Below are 24,536 nucleotides of genomic sequence, written 5' to 3' on the forward strand. Positions count from 1 at the left end.
GCGAACGAGGAGCTTGTGGTGTCATTGTGGATTCAGCTCATGCAAGCAAGGAGCGTTTGTTGTCGCCTTTTATGCTCGTGCGGACAAGGAGCTTTGGTTGTCGCCTTTTAGGCTCGTGCGAACGAGGAGCGTGGGTTGCTGTTGTGGATTTGTCAAGCGATCTGGGAGAGGCGTTCCTCGCAATCTTCATAGGAAGGAGCCTTGACTGAGTGATTGAAGAAGTCTTTGGGGAAGAAATCGCGCATCGTGATGGCAACGGACGATCTTTGTGTCATAACTTCATCATCCTCAACACTTTCATGTAGCTTTGAAGGTTGACGGTAGCTGCTTTGCCCCCTTTCCGATTGGTGAACTTGTGGAGGAGACCTATGTTTCTTGTGCATTTTCTTTGGAGTGACATAAATCCATCCTTCAACTTCACTTGACTTGACTGACATGGTTTTGGAGCATGCCCCCAGCGGTTGAGGTGAAGATTTTGAGTTCAAAGAGCCAGAAGTGGCGGTGGTATAGTTTGACTTCACCACATCATTAAGATCTAGCTCGATGATCCCTTTCTGAGCCAACTTCATGATGAGATCTTTTAGCACAAAGCACTTTTCCGTCGGATGACTAATGAAGCGGTGGAATTTACAGTACCTTGGACTGTCAGTACGGTTCATCTCTTCCGGCCGTTTACACTCAGGTAGGTCAATCACCTTTTTTTCCAGCAAGTCATCTAACATGGCAACCACGTCAGAGTCGGGGAATGGATAAGTCTTCTCCTCAAGCTCCTTCAAAGTGCGTCTACGTATCTCTTGATCACGAAAAGCTTCGGTTTGAATCGCCTTGCCTCGTGTATGGGTTTTGACTGGAGTTGTGTTGACCGTCATTGCTTCCTTGGTGGGTTTCCACGCAGCCTTATCCACCTTGGGTCCCAAAACTTTGTCATTCTTGTAGTCGGCGATCTGTTCTTTCTTCCCATGACGGGTGATGCTTAACTCCATATCATGGGCGCGGGTGGCTAACTCCTCAAATGTTCGTGGTTTGATGCCTTGAAGGATGTAGTGTAGTCCCCACTGCATGCCTTGAACGCACATCTCAATGGCAGAGGTTTCAGAAAGCCGATCTTTGCAATCCAGACTTAAAGAACGCCATCTATTTATGTAGTCGACGACAGGTTCATCTCTCCACTGTTTCGTACTGGTCAGCTTTAGCATGCTTACAGTACGACGAGTGCTGTAGAAACGGTTGAGGAATTCCCTTTCTAGCTGGTCCCAACTGTTGATAGACTCAGGTTCAAGGTCAGTGTACCAGTCAAAAGCGTTACTTTTCAGCGAACGCACGAACTGTTTGACAAGGTAGTCTCCCTCTGTCCCAGCATTGTTGCAAGTTTCAATGAAATGGGCGACATGTTGCTTCGGGTTGCCTTTTCCATCGAACTGCATGAATTTTGGGGGCTGATAACCCCTTGGCATCTTCAAAGCATCAATCTTCTTGGAGTAAGGCTTTGAGTACAGTGCGGAGTCATGCGAGCTCCCTTCGTACTGTGTCTTGACAGTGCTTGCGATCATCTCCTGTAGCTGCTGGATAGAGAGAGATCCCATGAATGCCGTTGCTTGGTCTAGCTTCGGCTTCTCTTCAACTTTCTCCACTGGTGGCTCCTCTTCTTCGTCGTCTTCTTTCTTTAATAGGCCAATATTTGGGTCAACTTTCACGTCGGGCAGCGCATCTAGTTGGTTGATAAGTGCGGCAATCTGCAAGTCCTTCTCTTCCACAGTCCGTGTGAGCTTTGCGATTGCTTCATTCATCTGAGCTAGCTGCTCCTCGATTGAAGTTGCTCCAGTGGTCATGACTTGCATGGTTGTACTGCCGCTTGGATCAGGGTCGGAGAGTAGGGACTCTGAGTATTTCCTCGGGCTTTCATCTTCTTTACCTTCTTGAACCGTGATGTAGAAAACATCTTGGATCTCCTCTTCAGTGCCGTTCTCTTGAGTTTGTTGGCATGAAGATTTGCCAGTGTGGACGATGATGCGCCTCCTTACCTTCAGTGGTCCTTTTGTGTCGACCTCTAGGATTGCTTGGCGCTTCATCCTTGAAGGAATCAAGCTTCGAGCATCGTCTTTTTCTCCTAACCCATCGAGCTTTTCTTCTTTTGGTGTTGTCTTCCTCTTTCCAAAAGGCTTACCATTATCTTCAAATCTTTCTGAAGCTGATCGTCGCAAAGGAGAGATAGCTGTGTTGCTTTGTTTCTTAGGCTTTAACAACCTTTCAAAAACAGAGCTTCGGGATGTCGGCGCGTTAAGCCTCTTGAAGACAGGGGTTCGGTCTTGACCACCAATGCGATTAAGCACTGAAGTTCTGGAGCTTGAATGGCTCATCCTATCGAAGACCGACGTCCGAGGGGAGGGTTTAGGCTCTTCTTGGTCTTGTTCAATGCTCACGCTGATGTGTTGAGTGCTAGCTTTCTTCACTTTGCTTGAAATCTTCACGGGTGCATTTGGTGTGAAGCCAAGTCCAGCCTTGTTGTTGTCAACTCCATAATCATGCTCCTTCAACTTCTTTTGAGTCTCGGTGAGGTCGCGATCTTTGTCGTTGACGGTGTTTGAAACCTTCTTTCCAAGATTTGAAGAGGAAGCAAAGTCATGCCTAGCCTTTGACATGAGTTCGTAGGCATTTGGGTTGAAGCCTTCTTCGGTTCTCTTAGTTGGAAGAGAGCTTGGTTTCACTATGACACCATGTTGCGCCTCCAGACGGTTGATGAGTCCGGCGGTTTGCAAGTTTTTCTCCTCTGCAGTCTTTATCAGCCTTGCAATTGTTTCCTTCATCTGAACCAGCTGTTTTTCAATGGAGGTAGTGTCGATAGTCATGCCTTGTTCTTTGTTTGAAGCCATGGACTGTGCTTGAATATCTTGAACGGAGACAGAGATGAGAGGTAGAGATCGTCCCACTGGGCGTGCCAAATTTGTGAACACGAAAAATTCCTGAAACAAGAGACAAGAATAACGCGTACAAAATATATTTTTGTGTTTAATGATTTTGGGGTTACAATCTCTTTGTAATTTGATCCTCTGATTCTATCTTCGTAGGGTGTAGGTTTGTGGATGAGCTGTTGATCCAAAGGGCCGTCGGGGCTTGATCTAGGGATGAACAGTTGATGAACGAATCTTCGAGGGCTTTTGAGCTTGATCTTGAAGACTGGGTGTATGGATTTCTTCAAGGGGGCCGTCGGGGCTTGACCTTGAGGGTTGATGGATGAGCGGATCTTCAAGGGCTTTTGGGCCTAATCTTGAAAACTGGGTGTATGGATTTCTTCAAGAGGCCGTCGGGGCTTGATCTTGAGGGTTGATGGATGAGCGGATCTTCAAGGGCTTTTGGGCCTAATCTTGAAGACTGGGTTTGACGAAGAACGAAGAGTGTTTTCTTGATCCTTCGGGATTTTGCTTGAGAGCTTTAGAGTTTCAAGGCTTCAAGGTTTTGGTGTGATGTAAATTCCCTTCTTTCTTTCTTTTCTTCTTCCTTTCTTTTTCTCCTCAAATGAATGCCTTGGCTTCCTATTTATAGAATTCCAAAACTTGATTTTTGGATTTAAATAATCAGATGAAATAAATCATTTCTGCCAGATATTGACACGTGTCCTATTTGATGACCTTTCCAATTTATTTTGATTTTTCGTTGAGTCACACGCTACATGTAAAATTTATGTGATACGTGAGCGTTGAAATTTTAATTATTGGTTAACATTCATTTCACCGAAATTTCGATGTCTACAGTGTGATTGGTTCTAGACAGGGACATCAAAGAAAGCAGAACGAAGGGGGAAAAATGGATCACTCATTTTCCGATTGTTAGTGTAAAATTGGCAGTTTTTAACATAATGTCCGAGTCTGTAATGTCTTAGACTAATACATGTTTTTGGTTGTAGCTATTAAGTCCAAGTTTGTTTTACGTGTTCACGGTCACAAAAATATCAAACATTTTAGAGACAATCCACTTAAATAAGTTCAGCTAAGTTTTTCTTCAATAGACTATTTAGTTTTGGGTTAAATATTGAGTTGTATTTTTTATTATGACAAGAGCGTTGGTCTTATTTGTATAACTAATTATGCTTTAGTTAAAGCCATATTTTTAAGTAAACATAAAACCCTAATTTTGCCGCATGATTGACAATGTCTAATGGGGTTTAACCCTTATCATAACTCATCTGTTCATGTGATTAGGGTTTATCTTAATTTTAATCAACGTTTTTAATTCTTTTTGTTTTTGCATGCTTATCTGGTTGTACCTGTCCTATATACAGTAGGGTTTGGTGCTGCTACTGCACGAGGGATTGAGGCGTCAAAATATATTTGTGTGTGAGATTTGTGGCCATCTAGGTTCAATCTTTTCAATACTCTTTTGCTGTGATTGTGCATTTAGCCTTGAATATATATAATAGCTTAAAGCAGCCGCATACATTGAGTATGAGTTTATTAATTTGTAGCTATCCCATGCATTGAGTGTATGTGTATATTGAAAGAAAAATCTGATAGCAAGCCATTATAAAAATGCTTCATTTTCATAATTGATTGATTTTCAACAAATATTTCATTTCATACATTCTACATGATCTTGTTAGTATGTTGCAAAGTTCGAGAAAGAAATGATTGACGACTGAGTTAGTGTTTTGCCACTTATATTCGAAAACTAAAAAGAGATCGAGTAGCAAAACACGGAAAAAAAACTACATACCAGTATGTGTATCTAGTTGATGAGTTTTGTCAGTCTTTCTGTACTCATTTCTCTTAGCAGTGGCTTGCGAGTCTGAAGATTTTTCAGTAGTGAGCTTTGTCTCGTTAAATTCTACATCATGTGTGTACGTTTTATTTATCTTTTTAACTGCATATGTGTACAATAGTTTGATATGTAAATTGTAATGTGGATATGAAAATTAAATTTAATTTGAATTTTAAGTTGAAGTTTATTCACCCCTATTAAGTTAAACTAGTATGTATAGAACTTTTCCCCTTGCCTGTTGTGTGCCAAGGAAAGATATGAAAGCCATCAGATATCCTGGGAAACCAAGATTGTTTATAGACGAAATCAAAGAACTTTTTCTTGTTAATGGTTGTAGGGTTTGTTTTTTTCTTCTTCTTTTTGGTGGTTCGGGGATATTTCTGTGTACCTCTGCAGTCTGCATGCTATGCCTTTGATATTTAGTTTTTTTTTAAGTTGCCTTTGATATTAGTTGGGTGAGTTTAAATTAGAGGAAATGAAAGACAATATATAAATATTTGGTTACAGACTTACAAATTTTAGATTGAACAAATTAAAGGTTGATATATAAATATTAAATATAAATAATGAAACAAGTGCGTGAAATTTTAGTAATGTTAAATAGATTAAATTTTTAATCAAGTTTGTATCATATGATTTATCATCAATAGAAAATAAGCACGTTAATTAAAACTAAATAATAATATATACAATCATCAACAATAGCATTATAAGTTTATAAAATTTAGTTTAAAAAATTGATCTCTCTAGTATAATATTTTTTACCAATACTTGATTCAATCTACAACAAAGAGATTTTTCAATCTTCCGAAGCACAAACAAGTACAGTATATGTCATAACACAAGCGAAGAAACACTAAGAAATATATTTCACTTTTCACTCGTTCCATAACATGTAGTATACCAATTCACAGAAAAAATATCTCCATCTTAATTTCAAAAATTAAAATTCTCAATGTTACATGATGCGATGGTTATGTCGCCGCAATCTATTCTCTTCTTTGTTGGATTCTGTAACATAGTAGATTTTTTTCTGTGAATTTTCTAATAGGTTCGACCGTTAAATCAGATAAATTGAAGAATATCAAATCATATAAATTAATAAGAATGATAGAAAAAGTAAAACGAAGTACGTAGCATCCCTTTCCAATATACAACCACGCAGTATTCAAACCAAATGCTAGGCTGAAAAGCAAAAGTTAAAGGGACAAAATCGATCTATTTTCCAGAAGCAACCTGCGTAATGATGTCTTTGACTACCCAAGACACACATCAAAATCGATGAATATACAATCTTTGGCTCCAAGCAACCTGACGTTCTTTCGAGAAATTTTTTTCTATATATTTTTTCTAGAATTTTCCACTGGGACTGTAAAATTCCTAGAAAAACATGCCACGCATCAATGTCAGTGGAAAATTCTAGAAAATTTTGTTTTCTTATGCCATAAGACTTCTGATTTGACCGACGACATGAGGCAATGGCCATCGATATTTGCTCTTTTTGTATACTTTCAGGGGTCCAGACTATTTTATTGTTTGAACCAAAAATGAAAAAGACTATTTTCTTGTGGCCGATAAATCAAAAAGAGAAATGGTATCAATATTTTTTTGAAAATAAAACTTTTTATAAACGTTATGTTACTTTATATTTTTTGTATAATATTTTATAATATTAATATAAAAATTAAAATTTTTAGACTTTTTATGTAGGTAATGTTATATTAAAAATTTTAAACCAAATGATATGATTATAAATAATTAGATTATTAATTAAGTATCACTAACGTACTTATCTTTTATTAGCTACACATCATTTGATTTGTAATTTAATTTAAAATTTTAACCATCTAGTATTATTATTTTGTGTGATTTAACAATTTAATTTTTCAACCGTGCTATATCTGACTTGCTGGCATATCATGGGACATTTTTAAAGATTTAACCATTAATCCAGCCGACTTAAATTTATGTAAACAATTTTGGGGCAATGAATCCATGTAATATCCAGCTTGATAATGTCATAATTCCAAGTTTGGTTACCAAAAACAATGAATGTGATTCACCTACTAAAATAACCTAGTGTCATACACTGATGATGTTATTTCTAAAAATTCTTGCTTAGGCGTTAGGTGCTGATCATAGTCTTGATTAATCCCTAAACATGTAAAAATTAAGAAATGACTCATAGACCTGCCTAGGCACCCGCCTAGCTAGCCACGTCATCAATAAAAAATAAGTACGCTTAATTATATCAAATTTGCAAACTATGTGATAATGTCATCAATAGAAAATAAGCACATTCATAAAAAATTAAGTAAGAATCTAACCATTAACATCCACGTCATATAATTTACAAAATATGTTTTAAATAGATGATCTCCCAATATTACCCTTATTCTCATGTTAAATCAATTAAGGAATGTAAAAACATCCACACACGATTGACATACAATACATAATAAAAACTCAAACCAAGCGATTGAATAGCGATTGTATTATTGATTTTGCGTCACATTTAACCTAAAATTGTTAGATCATATGTCTTTACTTAGCTACTCAAAGTTCTATAATTGAAACTGTCGCAACCCTTACATTATTGGGAAATTAATTAAAATCGTTTTCATTGATGTATAAAACAGTTTGTCTTAAATAAATGTGAACTCCTGCGCATTTGTATATTGCATTTAGAAGAAAACTATTGTATATGCCGATTATGTACGTATAAGCATAACTAACCCTAGTAATCAAAGAAAATTACTTCAACCAAAGCGATGACCTGATGAAAGCGATATAACTAAGTCGATATCGATACATTTTTTCTTAAAAAACAAATCCCAACTTTTAAGATATTAGGAGTCCTTTAGTAATTGCCATCTCATTCTATTTTTCAAGATAAAGGAAGCCAAATTTCAGTTTCCTCTTTCTGCCGTCCAGTAAAACCATTTTTTCTTCTTGACCTAATTTCCCCAATATTTTTTAATAATCAGAAACCAACAAATCGGTGCAAATTATCTTTTAGCACCTATAATTCACATATATTGCCAAATGCCGCCTAAGATATATCCTTGTTATCACCTACTTGCCCTCCTCCCCCTAACCCTTCTATTATATATCTATATATATATATATATATATATATATATATATATATATATATATATTCTAATTCTCTTCTCAAATTTGTTAATAAATACTTGATTATTTTCTAATGGGTAATACTAGGGAGATCAAATTTTTTAAACTAAATGATGTGGTTGCAAATGATTAAGTTATTAATTAAGTGTTAATTAACGTGCTTGTTTCGTATTGGTGACACGTCATTTAGTTTACAAATTTGGTCTATCTAGCATTAATTTTTCTAAATTGAGAAATGCTAAGGAGACTCTCTTAAAGTTGGACTCTCTATAAACTAGTTGCCACATATTTAACGTCAATTTCCATGCCAATATATAAAACATTGTGCTAAAAATGCGAAGTAGCAGAGATTCAACGGAAAGTAACACTTTTAAGAGAGTCTTTTTAGCATTTATCTTCCAAATTATATTACATAATTAATTAGGCTTGCCGACCACGTATAAATTGTAAATAAATAAAAACCAAGCAGTTGTCTCCACGCTTCTTCTATATCTCCTTTCTCTCACGACTTGTGTTTTTTGCTTCCATCCCAACCATGGAAGTAGTCCAAGCTACAGAAGAAGAAATAATCACAACCCTACGTCTGGACGATGTCAAACCAACCTTGCCCTTTGTTGATAAGTCAACGTCGTTGACTGATCACGAGCATCATCTAAATCTTGAAGAAGTGGAGAAGATTATAGGGTACAAATTCGAGAACAAGGTTTTGCTGCAGGAGGCTTTCACACATTCTTCCTTCGTCCCCGCCGAGTGTTCTGGCTCGTCCTACGAGCGTCTGGAGTACGTCGGAGACGCGGTGCTAAATTTGATGTTCAGCAGAGAACAGTACCTTTTGTACCCCGACTTGGCACCTGGGCCGTTGACCCGGCTCAGGGCAGCCAATGTGGATACGGAGAAGCTTGCGCGTGTGGCGGTCAAGCATGGGTTGTACCGGTACCTGCGGCATAGGAAACCCTTGCTTGAAGAACAAGTAAGTGATAGAGATTTAAAGCTGCTTAAAACTTTTTGAATCATATTTTGCACTGGGTGTGGTTTCTGTTTAGGGTTGAGCTTGAAACATGTGTTAGATGATAATTGAAGTCAATTTTGATAACCTGTAAGTTTAACATTGTTTATTTGGGTTTGCTCAATTGATTTGATTGCTGATTAGTATAGTTTTCAACGAATTAGGTTTTTCTTAATCTGTTGGATTGTTGTATTTTACGGCGCATTGCTTTGGTTACACAACTTCGTATCCAAGCAGCATCTCCTGTAGGGCAACCCAAAATTTGGTTAATGAAATTGAATCGTTTTAAGGAAGAGAGAGAGAAAAAGATTTGGCGAAAGTCAGTTTTCGCATAACTAAATTTGACTTATGAATTTATTAAAGGAGTTTTCTTTCAGAAGGTAAAAAGAAAATAACTGTTTGAATTTGTTATGATCAAAAGTTCTGTTGAAAATGTACACAGATTCGAGAATTTATGCGAGCAATTTCTGACCATCCACTGCATTCCAATGGTCTCATTGATGCTCCAAAGAACCTTGCGGACATTGTTGAGTCCACAATCGGTGCAGTTTTCATGGACTGCAAGTCAATTGACATTGTGTGGAAGGTAATGTAATTTCATGTCGCTCATTATTATGTTTGCACATATTTGTTTCAATACTGTGACTAGTACTGTTTTTCGTTACGAAAATTAGGTGTTCAAGAATTTGTTGGAGCCTATAATAGATCCGAAGACGATAAAGAAGCATCCGGTGTCACAACTTCATGAAGTGTGTCAAAAAAACAATCTGAAACTCCGATTTGTCGATCTGTGGGAGGAGAAACACACGGTTGAGGTTTTTATAAACGATCAAATTGTTGGAAGAGGCACTTACAGTCTCAAGAAGGAAGTTGCACAAAATAGAGCAGCAAAAGATGCATTTGACAACATGTGGAATGTAATAGGTCAGGAGAAAGACAAAGTTCAAGACCATCAAGTAGACAATGGTCAATTGGAGGATTAATTAATAATATGATGTAATTTCTATGTACTCAATATCTGTAATTTGTAGTGTTGTTCTTCATATTAGTTTAAAATGTTGTCGAAAAATTGGCTAATATATAATCTAATGTGTGTGATCTTTTGTTCTATTTTAATCGATTTGAGATATGACCGCTTGAACCCCTAATAATTGAAGTTAGAAGGTACGTTTTAGTGAAAAAAACTAATTAGACAAACTATGCAAATTGACATCAAAGTTTTCACTAAACATGCACTGGACTAAGGGAATTATCTGATCCCTAGTGTAAAATGTTGATGGAAAATTGGCTAATACGTAATCTAATGTTTGTGTGCCTTCTGTTTCATTTTAATCGATTGGAGATATGAATGCTCGAACCCTTAATTGAAGCTAGAAGAAAAAAAATTTTGAAGAAAATTAATTAGACAAACTATGCAAATTGACATCTGCATTTTCACTCAAAATGCACTGAACTGAGGGAGGTATCTGATACCTATCCTAAACACTGAACTGCACTGAACTGAGGGAAGTATCTGATCCAAACCTATCCTAAACACTAAACGAGATCTATATGTCTTGCGTTGCGTTGCGTTGCATGTTCTTGGATCCACATGCCTCAGATATTCTCTCTACAGGTATGATATTTGTTTTTTTTCTCTGCTTTACCTTTATATTTGTTTGAAAGTTGATCCTAAACGTGAATTTCCACTGACATGCTCTCACATGATACACCCAGCACTACTTTGTAACATCCCAAAATAGCAACATGACTCTTGTGTTCAAATCTTACGTAACGTCGGTTTTCCAGCAGAAAATATGCCAACTTTAACCGTCTCTTTCTCATTTATATATTAAAACCATTGCATGCACAAACCCGGTTTTATAAACAAAAATATTATTCATTCTGCTTAATTTGTTCTTGTTCACTAATGTCAGTAATTAAGCCCATTTTCAAGGGAGGAAGATTATCTCCCCTCCTAATCTCTTCCCTTCTCTCTCCTCCTACTTGAACGGTTATGGTTAAGCCACATCAACATCTTATATTAATTTTTTATAAAGACAATAAGACACAAAGCAAAGTACGAGAGGAGGGGAGAGAAGGGAATAAGAATAGAAGGGAAGAGAATCCTACTCTATTTTCAAGACCCTCCAAACTCATGTCATTTTCATCAACATTAATGTTCACCATGGTAAGTCCTGGAGAAACCACCATAGTGTTTTACTTTCAAGATTTTGGACCCTATTAATTCCACTGTTGTGGATGTAAATTTTCGTTCAAGCGGATTAGCCGAAAGCTTCCAAGAAAGATGACACCAAACACCAAGGTCAACTGTCTAACACCGGTCTGGTGATAGCCGAAGGACCTTTTGTTAATGTAGAGAGAGATTGAGAAATGATTAAGGTTTCAAGAACTAGAGAGGGGGAGACAGAGAGAAGAGGTTTTAGAGAGATGAATTGCAGAATCTGTTGTATTGATTTCTTCCTCAAGAAGTTATTACAATGAAGTATATATAGAGAGAGCAATGTCTCTAACTAACTAACTAACTAAGGTTTACAATATTATATTCTAACACCTTTGACCCCCAAGTTAAAAATATTTCCAAATAAACCGAAAAGTTTATAGAGAGTTCTAAATTATCAATTTAATAAATCACTTGGGCTATATATAAAGGTGATGGCCAACAATCGTCTGCGTTGCAAAATGACAAGTGGTGTCATCTCCTCTGTTGATAGAGGAATACTATTTGGTAGATGCGTAGCATGAAACATCTGGAGATCTCTTACTTTATCTTGGACTCTTCAAGAAAGAATTAGTCTTTATCGTGTGGTCATGGAGGAAGTGTTGGACCTTATCTAGAAATTCTTGGGAACCCTCCCCTCTTACTCCCATGCCCTGTGGGCTCTAGTGTGCAGGGGGTAGTCCACCGCTCCCTACCGGAGGGGAGTGGGGTGATATGTTGAGGGGTCAAGCGTTCTGCTGAAACATTTTTCTATTAATTGGGCATTGAGTCTCATAGGGCCATCAAGTAACCCAATAAATGAACAGAGCAACCAAGGGCAGAAATCCTATCCACCACTTGAAAATCAGCAAAGAAAAATAAACGAGTAAATAGAGATTTATTTAACGAGGTAAAACCCTAACACATGGAAAAAAAATCCTCGAGCATACATTCAAGAAAAATAATTCACCAAGGAAAAAATGGAGATAAATCATACCTGAACTAGAGATGACTTACTAAACTTGAAGACGATCTTGTACTCTCGTTCTTGCTAGTTGCCTCCTCTTCGTCTCCTCTTGGTCGCACTCATCTGAACGTGGATGTAGTCACCTCAGAACACAGCTTATCATAGATGAATGATATGATATGCTAGATTCTTAGTGTTTTTGTTGGCCCTAGAAATTACAGTGCATGTGTGGGGCGTAGGCCAGTAATAATGAGCTAACTATATCCTTCTTGTTACAATAGGTGTGCCAACTAGCTATCGAGCTCGGTTGGGTGAGTAGAATAGATGTGGTACTTATATTGTGGCCAACCCCTTGGGTTGTTTGTGTAAAACAATAATAACAATTTAGGATACTGCTATTGACATTCTAAAAAAAGTCATTCCACACACCATACGTTCAATACATAGAAAGAAAAATATACTTATGATTAGTGCAAAAATATCTTTCTTGAAGTACAAATAAGATCTCCCGAACTTTAAAAGTTAAGTAAAAAATAACTAGTATTATCGGAAGGTGTGGATAAACAACATAAGTATAAGCATTAATGTTGGATATGCTCAAACGACCATATATCAATCACGTATTGAGTAATTTTCCAATTGAATATTAGCAACATATCGACAAAATCCCTAAAAGTGACCACTTTAGCAATTAAAATTTATAATTTCATTACCTAAGTCAAATTCCCCTTTTTTTTTTTTCCTGAATAATCTATTCGTGTTCTAGACCTCACCTGATTTTCCGTAAAAAACTTGAAAAACTGGCCAAAATTTTCTCTTTGTATAAAAACTTAGCCAACCTATTCTTTTTCTAACAAAGATTTGATGTAAAAGTACTAAAACACCCTCGGTTAGTAAATTTTGTAGTAGCCTTTGTTCTCTTAGCAATCTTCTCTTAAAACTCTTGGTCCTCTTTTCTATTTGGCACACATCACTTGTGACACAACTCTCCATCACTAGTAGGAAAAACATTTTACGCAATGTAGGTACCTTCATCACGCAAAGTGAAAAATCGTTGCCTAAAAAATAGCGCAACAAAACCTTCGTTGCACACTAACCGTTGCACCAAGGCAGTGACGGTAGGGTTTGCGCGACGAAGAAGAGGCATACGTCGCGCAAAGCTTTGCACGACGCACCCTACGTTGCGCAACGCATCCTACGTCGCTCAAAGTGCTTTGCATGCGTCGCGCAAAGCCACTTTGCGCGATGTAGGGACCTGCGTTGCGCGACCTGGGCGTGCGTTGCGCAAAGTGGCTTAGTAGCTTTGCACGACGTATGACATGCGTTGCGCAAAGTGGATTTGTGCGATGTAGGCATACGTCGCGCAAACCCTTTTGTTTTGTTTTGGTCAAAAATATTTTTTTTAAAATTTTTAATAAATATTGTATTTAAATTCTAAACAATAATGAATTAACCAAGCAAAAGTATTTTATTATAAAATATATGAAAATGTACATACAAGATGTTCGAACAAAAAGAAACAAACTAGAAATAGTCTTCTAAGTTTGATACATCAGGCTACTGGGTATCGGTAGGGCGAGGTGGCTCTGAGGTCCAAGGTGGAGCAAGATTAAGTGCTGGTAACGAGATTTGGAGGCCCGACATCTGTATGGCTCGTACAAGGTCTCTCACCATCCCGACATAGGTCTTCATCTCCTCGTCTTGGGCCGAAATCTGACCCTTTAGGGTTGTCACTTCCTCATTCAATACATCGACCTTTGCTGTGTTTGATCTGGAAGAAGAGGCACCCGTCTCACCAACATGCGTTTTCCCCATACACTGAACAACCTTGCCATGACGACGACCGAAGTTCTGATCCAGGAAATCAGTCATCATCTGAAAACCTGCATCCTCGAGTACCATGACGTCCTTGATCGGGGTCTCTGGGGGAAGCTGCGATGTTGCTTCTTGGAGAACAGAAGTGCTCTTTTCCATCATAGCAACCTATAATAATAAAGAAAAAACATATAATGTTTAATAACAAAATATAAATAATATTTGAACGATTCATACATATAAGAATAATAAGAATTACGTATACTTACATGAAGCTACTTAGTGGTCTCATCACCAGGTTGAACGTAAACGTCCTCGAACATGTCGATATCTGGGAACTTACAACCCTCCTAAAGAAAAAAACAATAAGAAAATTTTATTAATCAATAATAATAAATAAATTGTATAAAATTTCAAAGTTAATATACTTTTACCTGACGTCGTGCCTCAAGCCTATACGAAAAGGGCATCGAACCGAAATGGTGGAGAAGTTTCTTTGACTCGCGAGCTATCTTGCCAGCAATAGATTTCTTCTGTTAAACACACAATATACATGTTAGTGCGACTATTTGAAATAAATTAATAAAAAGAGCTTTAAAAAATAACTAAAACAATAATAAATTATTATTAAAATATTATGTACATACAACAAATTTTGGATCCGTAAAATGTTGGCAGAGCCACTCCCAATCCTCCGGCCGGTCCTTCAACTCGATTGGAATGTGTAGGCGAGCAATCCTCAGATCATCCCATAGCTTAAAATACATGTGAAAATTGTTCTTCCATTGTTTGTACCGGGTTGCTAAGGTCAACTCTAAGTAGGCCATGGCCTAAGGGGATATGTCCTCAAGATCATAAATGACCTACGAATATGAAAAACAATAAAATAATAGTAAGAAATTTAATAATATTAAGATAATATATTTTGGTTTTTAATATTTGTAAACAAAATTAAAAAAATGATAAAGGCTAAAAATTAATATACTAACCGACAACTTGTGTCGCACCAGTTCCTTCGTCTGCTCGAGAATTTCTGCCCAAGATTCCCACTGAAAAGGACAATTTTGTCGAATAACAACACCATAGCTACTAACGACGTTGCTATACTGCTGTGAGGTAGCCGCTCCAAGATGTCGCGAGTCATACGCAATCTTGATCTTGGAGGCAGCCTGACATACGCCCTGTGCCTGCTTCAGCATTCGACTAGACCCCCTGGTGTTTTTTTTAGCTGGCCAAAAATACTTAAATGGTGAAAACCCTAAGCTTAAATTTGTACAAGAAATTCGACACAACCTCCCCTAATAGTATAGCATTTCCCAAAACCTTAAAACAGTAATTCACAACCCGCAACACATTTTCACAATCCAACAAATTTTCACAATTAAGCAAATTTTCACTATCATAGAAATAATAGTTTTAAAATGAAAAACAAAAATACAACGTAGTGAGAATTAGAAAAAAATACCTGGCTGGGAGGCCTCACCCTCGACTGTGGATGCCGAGGAAGTGTGATCAGAAGGCTTAGGCTTGCGGCGGCGCCAGTGAGGCCTCTGTGCACTGAGCGGCTGAGCCAACATTGATGACGTCGATGAGACAGACACCTGGGATGCCGTAGGAGCAGCCTCAGTAAGGGGTGTAGGCTCCCCAATGAATGGAGCACTCACGCCTGGAGCAGTAGATGCTGATAATGTAGGAGGCGCATTGGTCACACTCTGACGACGAGTGATCAACTGCGACATCTATACACTTTTTGAACCATAAAATTATAACATTAGAAACTAATCCTTTCTTGCATTTGAAACTAATCAATTAGCAGCCAAAGTAATAGCATATCCTTTCTTGCATTTGTTCACATATATATATATATATATATATATATATATATAAAGCAGTGGTGGAACGGTAGAAACAATACTAATTAAAGATGTCAACTATACTGTAAACCTAAACCAATGGGATCAGATGTTCCGTTTATGTGTATCTTGATTATTTTGGTCACAATCGTGATGCGTTCTCTATATACCGGAGTGTGATATATTTTAGAACTTAGCTGCAGAATCTGTAAGTTGGTACTTTCTGAAACAATTTGTAAAAGCTAGTGTTTAAAAGCCATTTCAGCACGCCAGCTTTTGTAAAATTGTAATTACTACTACTTTTATTAGGATTAATTATAACAGGGAATGTTTAAAAGGCATTCAGTTTTTATCAATTCAATGTCTAGGAAGAGAATCTTCATTGGTTTCCCTCACTCGAGTGCCTACTCTACGTACCTAGATTTCTCTTTGAGAAATTTAAATTATCTTTTACCGCTTCCGCTACATTATGGAATTAATTATCGAGTTGCCAAGTAATATAGTAGAGAAAATACTAATGCATCTTCACTTATTGCTGTAACTTCAATTAACCATGTCCTAGTGACCAGTGTTAAATAGTACAGTAAATCACTCAATCATGGAGCAAACACATTCGAAGTGGATTCCTGAAGGTATGTTTTGTCACATTACCTTCACAATAGGAACGGCATATGATGAAGGAATGAATGAAAATGCAATACTAACAATCACTGCAGCTGAGAATGCATCCAAATCCTGCAAAATAAACACAAGTAAATATGAAATTCACAGATCCTCTCCTCTGTGATTGAATTGAACCCTATCAAAAGAATCAGAGACTTTCACAAGCACAACTGCACCATGAATGGATACCAAACTATACAATTTAGGTTTACCATATTTAACGTTGGAAAATCCAATTAGTGTTGCATAATTCAAACTACAAATTATAACATATAGTTGATACAGAACCACTTCAATTTAGTCAGTTTATTGATGCAGGCCACCTAACAATCAAGCAAGCCAAACACTTTCAAGACAGCTCATTGCGTAAAATTTATGTAGAACAGAGCATAGAGGAATTAACAGGAAAACTTTCAGCGATAAAATAGGAAATAGAGAAAATAAATAAGCACAAGAAACTGTAGCTGCAAACACTTTAAAGCCTCTTCATATATTCCAGGCACAAATGCTCTCGTAGGGAGATTCCATCCTGGACATTTTGTCATATTCATAAACTCTAAACTCTAAAGAATATTCTCCACGTAACTTGTACCTGGGATGAAGATTTTTGCTGCCTCCTTCAAGGAACCTAAATCTGATATGTCTTTGGCCTGTCCAACTTAGCATGTATCGGATAAATTTGCCTTACATTAGCATTTATCAAGCAATTTAGAAAAAATAGCTAACGGAATCGACTAATGCGGATTCATGACAATATAGGAAGATATTAATACATGGGAAGACAAAAAAACTTTGGAGAAACAGTATATAAAACAGAACATGAAACACAGCAATCCGATTGTAAATTTTAAGAAAACCCTAAATGGTGGCAACAGATCAATCATCAATCTACACATGCAATTCAAATTTTAGTAAAACCCTAAATGGTGGCAATAGAACAATCATCAATCTACAAATTCTAATTTAAAAACCCTAAAATCCCTACACCAGAAATTCACATTATTAACAAAACCCTAAATCAAAATTACCTAAATTTTAGAGGAATGATGGTTGGTAGCAATGTCCTCGACGACAGTGATGGGGTGATGGTGGTCGCGACGGCGGGGGTGTTGTCGAAGAGGAGAGAATCAACGGCGGGGGTGATGAGGTGATGGCCTGGGTTCTCTGGGATGTCGTCGAGAAGGATGATGGGTGGTGCCATTGTGTTGCTCGACGGCGGTGATGGCTGGTGAGCATTGTGAGGAGGAGGACGATTGAGAGTTGGAGAGTCGAGGGAAGGGAGTTGAGGGACTGAGAGTCTGAGAGTGATTTTGGAACTCAGGTGGAATTGGCTAAGGAGGATAGTCGGTTGGAGTGGAGAAGGATTTGGGTTTGGTTTGGGAATAAAGAGAGGATGAAAGAGACGGAGTGAGAGAGATGAGAAAGCAGAAGGGTTTTGGTTTGGGAGAACTTTGGAAATTTTTTTAAAAAAGCGCCTATTTTTTACTATTGCACCACCAAAATTATCACAAATGGCACAACGCAGGTATACATTTTGATGTTGCGCAAAGTGCTTTTGTGCAACGACCATATTGTGACGTTGCACAAGGGTTTTTTTTTTTTTTTTTTTTTTTTAATATTATAAATTTTACTGAAAATTTACTTAATAAATATATATACCTTTGAACTTGATGAGATACGCATTGTACGAAACTAATTTCAACGATCCAACCATCAAACTTGTTTGTATATATTCTGAGATCGCATATGCCAAAAAATGAAAAAAAAACAAACATCCAGAGATCAAGTAACGGGACGAAAAATCACGATTTAACGGTTATTTTAACTCTGATTTTGATGATTTTTTACAGCTACACTCCTTGAGCCTATATGAATACAACGAACCGATTCGATCATCAATTTAAAATATTTACGCAAGTGGATACCACAAAATATTATGTTAAACTTAATGATAGTATAAATAAACTTTAAGTGTTAATGAATCTATCGTTTTGATGGAATACGCATTGTACGAAACTAATTTCAACGATCCAACCGTCAAACTTATTTGTATATATTCCGAGATCGCATACACCAAAAATTGAAAAAAAAAAACATCCAGAGATCAAGTAACGGGACAAAACTTTTCGACAGTTATAAATGAAAAATCACGATTTAACGGTTATTATAACTCTGATTTTGATGATTTTTCACAACTACACTACTTGAGCCTATATGAATACAACGAACTAATTTGATCGTCAATTTAAAATATTTAGACAAGTGGATACCAAAAAATGTTATGTTAAACTTAATGATAGTATAAATAAATTCTAAGTGTTAGAGAATCTGTCATTTTGATGGGATACGTATTGTACGAAACTAATTTCAACGATCCAACCTCAAACTTGTTTGTATATATTCCGAGATTGCGTACGCCAAAAATTGAAAAAAGAAAAAAAATCCAAAAATCAAGTAACGGGACAAAACTTTTCGACGGTTATAAACGAAAAATCACGATTTAACGGTTATTTTAACGCCGATTTTAATGACTTTTTACAGATACACTCCTTGAGCCTATATGAATACAACGAACCTAATTGATCTTCAATTTAAAATATTTGCACAAGTGGATACGATAAAATGTTATGTTAAATCCAATTGTCAAACTTGTTTGCGCGACGACCCCACTGTCAAGTCGCGCAAGTAGTATGAACAATTCCTCGTCTGTAATTGCTCCCATCTCCATCGCTCTTTCTAATGCACTTTGCCCTCCCCCATCTTCAATTGACGTCGTCTGTAATTACATCACAAGTTTTCGTCTAAGAAGTAGACAAAAGGATGGATTTGTTTCTGTCAAGCACAGTTTTCAACCCCAAATAGGTAATTACAGCAGACAGTAGACGGTAATAGCATAATAGGAGAAACATTCAAAACGCAACGGAAACTGGAAGATGATAGGAAGATGTGTTCATACGGTAAATACAACGGCAAACAAATGGCAAAGAGACTTGAAATAAATAACTTCTATGCCACGGTCCAATGTCCATTAAGCTGGCATACATATAAAGTTATCCCTGTTTTCTATCATATTTAACTTCTCCATAAAATTGGATCTTTAGATTCACCATTCTTTTCTTTTTGGTTGTTTTAACTGCAATAATTTCTCGAAAACTTCATGCAACTTTCAAGCTATACGCATTTTTTTATATTAGAACTGAGCAATGGAAGTTAATGGATTACCTTTGCTTGAATGTATATTTCCTTACGCTGAGCTTCATCCTTGGGGCCTGGTTTGAAAACTGGAGCCCTCATGTCCTTCCAACCATCCAGTCTGCAAAAAAGTTTCAAATCCAACTAGAATCACAGCAGTACAGACAACTTTAAATACACCAAAGAACATTACTTAGATGATTACATAGTAAATAAAATTGGAGTTCTTACTTTTCATTCTCAAGTAGAAGCGTTCCCTCCCATACAGAATTGCAATATGCATTACCCAAGTTGCGAAATAAGTCCACAGGTATAGGTTCCCAAACCCTGAGATGAAAAAAAGAAAAGAAAATACAGTGAGCATCAACCTCCTCATATTCTGCACAATTTCCTTTTCAGCCTCCTTACAGCTTGCACATCTCTCCTTCAACTTCTGTAAATATGCAATCATACTGCTACATAGTTTACAATTCCGTTTCATTCTAACTCCAAAGCCTATAATTGGCATCCACTCGGTCGATGGATTCTAATAATAACTAGAATCTACTTCAACTGTCATCAACGCACCTATTGGTTAGACTATTTGATAAGTAATACGCTTCCGATTATCTACTTCAGCAATGTACTTTTTTTTATCTGGTTTTCCCAGGCAGGTTTGACGTAATGTAGTTAAAGAACTATTGATTGGACTATTTAACAAGTTAACTCTTTATCGATTGCTCTACATTGTCTCATTCTCTTAGCAATTGAATGGAAGAAGCCCCACATTCAATCACACACATAACAACTAGGTGAATCTCCGCATATAAACTCCACGATGCCACACAATCCGACGCTAATATAATTTTTTTCTATTTTCAAGTGAAAACACTCTTCTAAATTCTAATACATCAAACAAAGTCCGACGCTAACATAAAAAATTTATATTTTGAAGTGAAAACACTCTTCTAATACAGTATACAAATGCAATGCAGGCTTTCATAGCAATCAATAAAAAAGTAATTGTTGGGTACCGAACCTGAAACATCAGCAACTTTGTCATACGTCCCACCGGAAGCATCAGCACGCAACACAACCTTAACCTGCTATCCCCATTTACGAAATTCCGAAAATCAAATAAATTAAGTTTACACAAAAAGCTACGGCATTGACAAATTAACCCAGACGAACAGAGCAGAAGGAAACAAAAAGGACCTGAGGGAAACCATCCAAGTACTGCAGCCCAGGATACGTTTCGACAATTCCTTCGATGAACTCAGTCACCGCATCTGCAACCACCAATACGAAAAATTCACAACTCTCTCAGTGAAAAAAAAAAATCAATCTCTCTTCGCATTTCATCTGATTTACAATTCCATTTCATTCTAAAAGCCATCAACAAGGAAAGATTCATTTTTACAACAGAAAATAAAATTCAAAGCTTTCAATTTCTACACGTTTCTCTTGAGTCAATTTCTACATGTTCCTCGAGTATTGTCTAAAAAAAACAAACAGATACGGTAAATCAAAAGAAAAATAAGTCATAAAAAAATAAATGAAAATTTGAACAGTAGCAAAATTGTGGGGGAAAGAAAGCTCTCACCTTTGGTAAGTTTAAATGGTTCTTCTAGCAATTGAGTTTTCTTAGTTTTGAGTGAAGTGTTGGAATTGGAGTGATGAGTGTGATCAGGGCGGCTATGGAGGTCTGCATGAGAGGGAGAGGGTTGGGATGTCTGTATTTTTTCCTGTTATGTTCTGGCTTTTGACTTGTGTTAGAATAAATGACAGAAGGACAATAATTTCTGGTTTCACTTTGCGCAACGCATATGGGCAATCGTTGCGCAAAACAGCTTTGCGCAACGCCAGCCTTCGTCGCGCAAAGTTGTTTTGTGCGACGGAGATGAAACTACGTTGCACAAAACTGTTTTGCACGACGATTTCCCACCTGCGTCGTGCAAAGTTGGGAAAAAAGCGGTAAAGCTCATTCAATTGGTGCCAAAATCTTGCGCGACGCCAGCCTTTGTCACGCAAAGTTCCTTTGCACAAAAGCTATTTGTGCAACGTTTTGTGTTTAGTGTCGCGCAAACACACTTTGCGCGATGAAATTTGCTCCGTCGCGCAAATTGATTTTTGTACTAGTGTGTCAACCCATGATACGGTTGATACGATAGAGACTACGATGTTGTTTGCTAATTAAAGTGAGAAGCAAAGAAACATAAGAAGCGATGATGAGTGAGAGTAAAAATTAATTACATAGTACCAAATTTGGTTTGGTTCAGAAAAATGCAATATTTGCTTCTCTGTTTATATGTGTTTATCATTTAGGAACTTTCTTCAAACCGGCATATCCAATATCCATGAAAGAGTGACAGAGAGGTGTTTATTTTTACTTATGTAGGTTATGAAAGTTGAAATGATATATAATATATAATGCTTATATGTGCCTTCCTTTCCATTTTAATCGATTTGTGATATGACCGCTCAAACCCTAATTGAAGGTAGAAGATAATTTCCATGAAGAAAACTAATTGGAAAAACTATATATACGTATGTATGTATCTATGTATGTATGTATGTATATGCAAGTTGACATCCACGTTTTTGCTCAACGTGCATTTAATTAAAGTTTATTCAATCCAAGCTAATCCTAGACACTAAACGAGACCTATATGTGTTGTTGCATTGCATTTTCTTGGATTCACGTATACGTACATGTATGATTTTGTTCTTCTCTATGCTTCAATTTTGAACCTAAATTTGAACCTCCACTGGCATGCTCTAAGTTCAGTAGTCTCACATGAGATACCCATCAGACCGTCACTACTTTTTAAACGTCCCAAAATAACAAGAATCTTGTGTTCATATCTTACGTAACGTCTGTTTTCTAGCAGAAAATTGACAACTTTAACCGTCTCCATCTCTCCATAAATTGGAACCATTGCATGAACAAACCCAGTTGCAAAAAAACATTCCAATATTCACTCAAATTCTTCTGCTGCTCAATTTGTTGTTATTTTCACTAATGGCATTAAGTTCCCTTTCAAGACCCTCCAAACTCATGTCGGTTTTGTCAACATTGTTTCTAGCCATGCTCATATCTCTTGCCAAAGCTCAAAGTCCTAGAGAAACCACCACAGTGTTTTACTTGCAAGACTTGGCGTCAGGACCCAATGCCACTGTTGTCCCTATCACAGGCATCCAAGGCAAGCCTCAGTCTTTCACCTCATTCGGCACCATTTTCGCCATTGACGATCCCATCACCGAAACTCCCGATAAGAGATCGACCCAAGTCGGTCGAGCTCAAGGCATTCTAGTGGCCTCGTCCTTGTCTGGCTCCAATGTGCATGTGTCAATGTCACTTGCATTCACCAATGGGCAGTACGATGGCAGCAGCCTTGAGCTACAAGGCACCAGCCGCCAGTTTGAGAGGGTTAAAGAGGTCTCAGTGGTTTCAGGCACTGCATCATTCAGATATGCAAGGGGTTATGCTACCCTTGAGACAGTTTTTTATGATAATAAGACCTCCTACTCAGTCATCCGGTGCACCATTAGGTTGCTTCTCAATAATACTTAATAGTTAACCTCTGTGTTTTATGGTTCAATGTTCTCAGAAATAAATTGGACCTTTAGTAAGGGCAAGCACTTTTCCATACGCAGATCCTGAAGCTAGCAAGCAAGCAAGCTTTTGTGCTAGCGTGCAACAAAAACACATATCTTAAGACTCACACCCAAGTGAATACGTCTTAAGCCCACATGCATCTCATTATGCTCGTTTTCGCGATTAGTACTATCATCTAGTAATCTTTTTTCACAATTTTAAATGCATAAGAGGTCTTAGATTTGACTTCCTTAAATGACGAGTTTGATACCAAATAATCGAAACTCATATGAACTCACACCACATATATATGTAGTGTACTTGCTGTTAATGTTTTTTTTTTTTTTTTTTTTTTTTTTTTTTTTTTTTGTATCAGATACTTTTGGTTTGTAATTTTTAATCAACCCTTGAGGCTTGAGAAGATATGTGCCTCATCTTTGTTTAATTATCTGCAAAGCCTGCAAATAATCAACCAAACAAAACGGACTAATTTATTCTCAACGAGTTTTTGATATTTGAGAAAAGTCATGAATCCATGAAGACATAAATAAGGAAGAGAATGAATGAGGATAGAATCAACTATACGTACTCACATATATAATTTTTTTAATTTCATATGTGTTAGTAAACGCAGAGAAGTCAATTCCACTAATTCCAACTGAATACATATTTATCAAAGGGTAATAATTACAGACAATATTTGTATCTACCTTGTGAGTGCTCCTCCTTGTCCACTCATTGCAATTGATATGTTTTAACCGTACAAATGTGAAAATCAAAATCCTACGCAACCCTACAAGCTGTACAACTACACGGTGACCCATAAGGCTTAGGCCTCTTTCAATTTTGTTTAAACTCTTTGATTTTGTGAGCAAAAACAAAAAGTTCTTTGATTTTGTTGGCAGGGTTGCTTTTCAGCCAATTAGACATTCATACAGCTTCGAGCCACCTATTAATAAAGGTATACTCTTTCTGAATTGGAATTCTTTACTTTTTACAGTAGTTGGCTTCAATGTGGTTGAATTGAAGGCAAAACCTTGGCAGATAGTTGTGAGCTGCAAAATACACAAAGCACAGCAACATTAGTCCCACATCGACGCTGCACAAAACGGCAATAGCCTATATATGGTCTTTTCCGCACTCACGGTTCACGACCTTACTTGAACAGGATCTGTTCTATAGGTTGTACCTCTGTATCCTTGATTTCTAAGGAGACAGGAACCTCAGTCTGGTGGATGAACCATGACCGTGTGATCAGAGCGTGATTAACGGCCTTGTGACCCTCGGGATCATTCAGGCAGTAGATGATCGTTCTCAGCCATCTCTTCAGCTGGCTGGGGTGGTCACACGGTTGTCTGACAGACCTTCCCCCTTCC

General features: G+C 37.2%; 3 protein-coding genes and 1 non-coding gene across 5 annotated transcripts; 3 read left to right on the forward strand and 1 right to left on the reverse strand.

Moving 5' to 3' along the window:
* The first annotated feature begins 8,422 nt into the window (after window positions 1–8,422).
* Window positions 8,423–9,984, forward strand: LOC137707907 (ribonuclease 3-like protein 3). The gene is made up of 3 exons (XM_068446850.1): window positions 8,423–8,857; window positions 9,336–9,479; window positions 9,568–9,984. The coding sequence occupies exons 1-3, from the start codon at window positions 8,423–8,425 to the stop codon at window positions 9,874–9,876; spliced, it is 888 nt and encodes a 295-aa protein (XP_068302951.1). The 3' UTR covers window positions 9,877–9,984.
* Window positions 9,985–13,509: 3,525 nt separating this feature from the next.
* Window positions 13,510–17,801, reverse strand: LOC137708645 (uncharacterized). Of its 2 annotated transcripts, XM_068447765.1 has the most exons (9): window positions 17,420–17,801; window positions 16,984–17,041; window positions 16,380–16,463; window positions 15,341–15,621; window positions 14,865–15,103; window positions 14,523–14,738; window positions 14,310–14,408; window positions 14,145–14,225; window positions 13,510–14,043 (listed from the first exon to the last, which is right to left on the reverse strand). In XM_068447765.1, the coding sequence occupies exons 4-6, from the start codon at window positions 15,612–15,614 to the stop codon at window positions 14,706–14,708; spliced, it is 546 nt and encodes a 181-aa protein (XP_068303866.1). In that variant the 5' UTR covers window positions 15,615–15,621; window positions 16,380–16,463; window positions 16,984–17,041; window positions 17,420–17,801; the 3' UTR covers window positions 13,510–14,043; window positions 14,145–14,225; window positions 14,310–14,408; window positions 14,523–14,705. The 2 variants fall into 2 exon arrangements, with proteins under 2 accessions (XP_068303866.1, XP_068303867.1); XM_068447766.1 differs by lacking the exon at window positions 17,420–17,801 and having other exon boundaries at window positions 16,984–17,394.
* Window positions 17,802–22,584: 4,783 nt separating this feature from the next.
* On the forward strand, window positions 22,585–23,136 carry LOC137709168 (dirigent protein 22-like). Its single transcript, XM_068448282.1, has one exon. It carries the CDS (start codon window positions 22,585–22,587, stop codon window positions 23,134–23,136), a length of 552 nt encoding a protein of 183 aa, XP_068304383.1.
* A 1,174-nt stretch (window positions 23,137–24,310) lies between these two features.
* On the forward strand, window positions 24,311–24,525 carry LOC137709626 (small nucleolar RNA U3). Its single transcript, XR_011064913.1, has one exon. It is a non-coding gene; the product is annotated as a small nucleolar RNA U3 (small nucleolar RNA).
* Window positions 24,526–24,536: the final 11 nt, after the last annotated feature.

Source organism: Pyrus communis, chromosome 11, assembly GCF_963583255.1.
Source record: "Pyrus communis chromosome 11, drPyrComm1.1, whole genome shotgun sequence".
NCBI lineage: Eukaryota > Viridiplantae > Streptophyta > Magnoliopsida > Rosales > Rosaceae > Pyrus > Pyrus communis.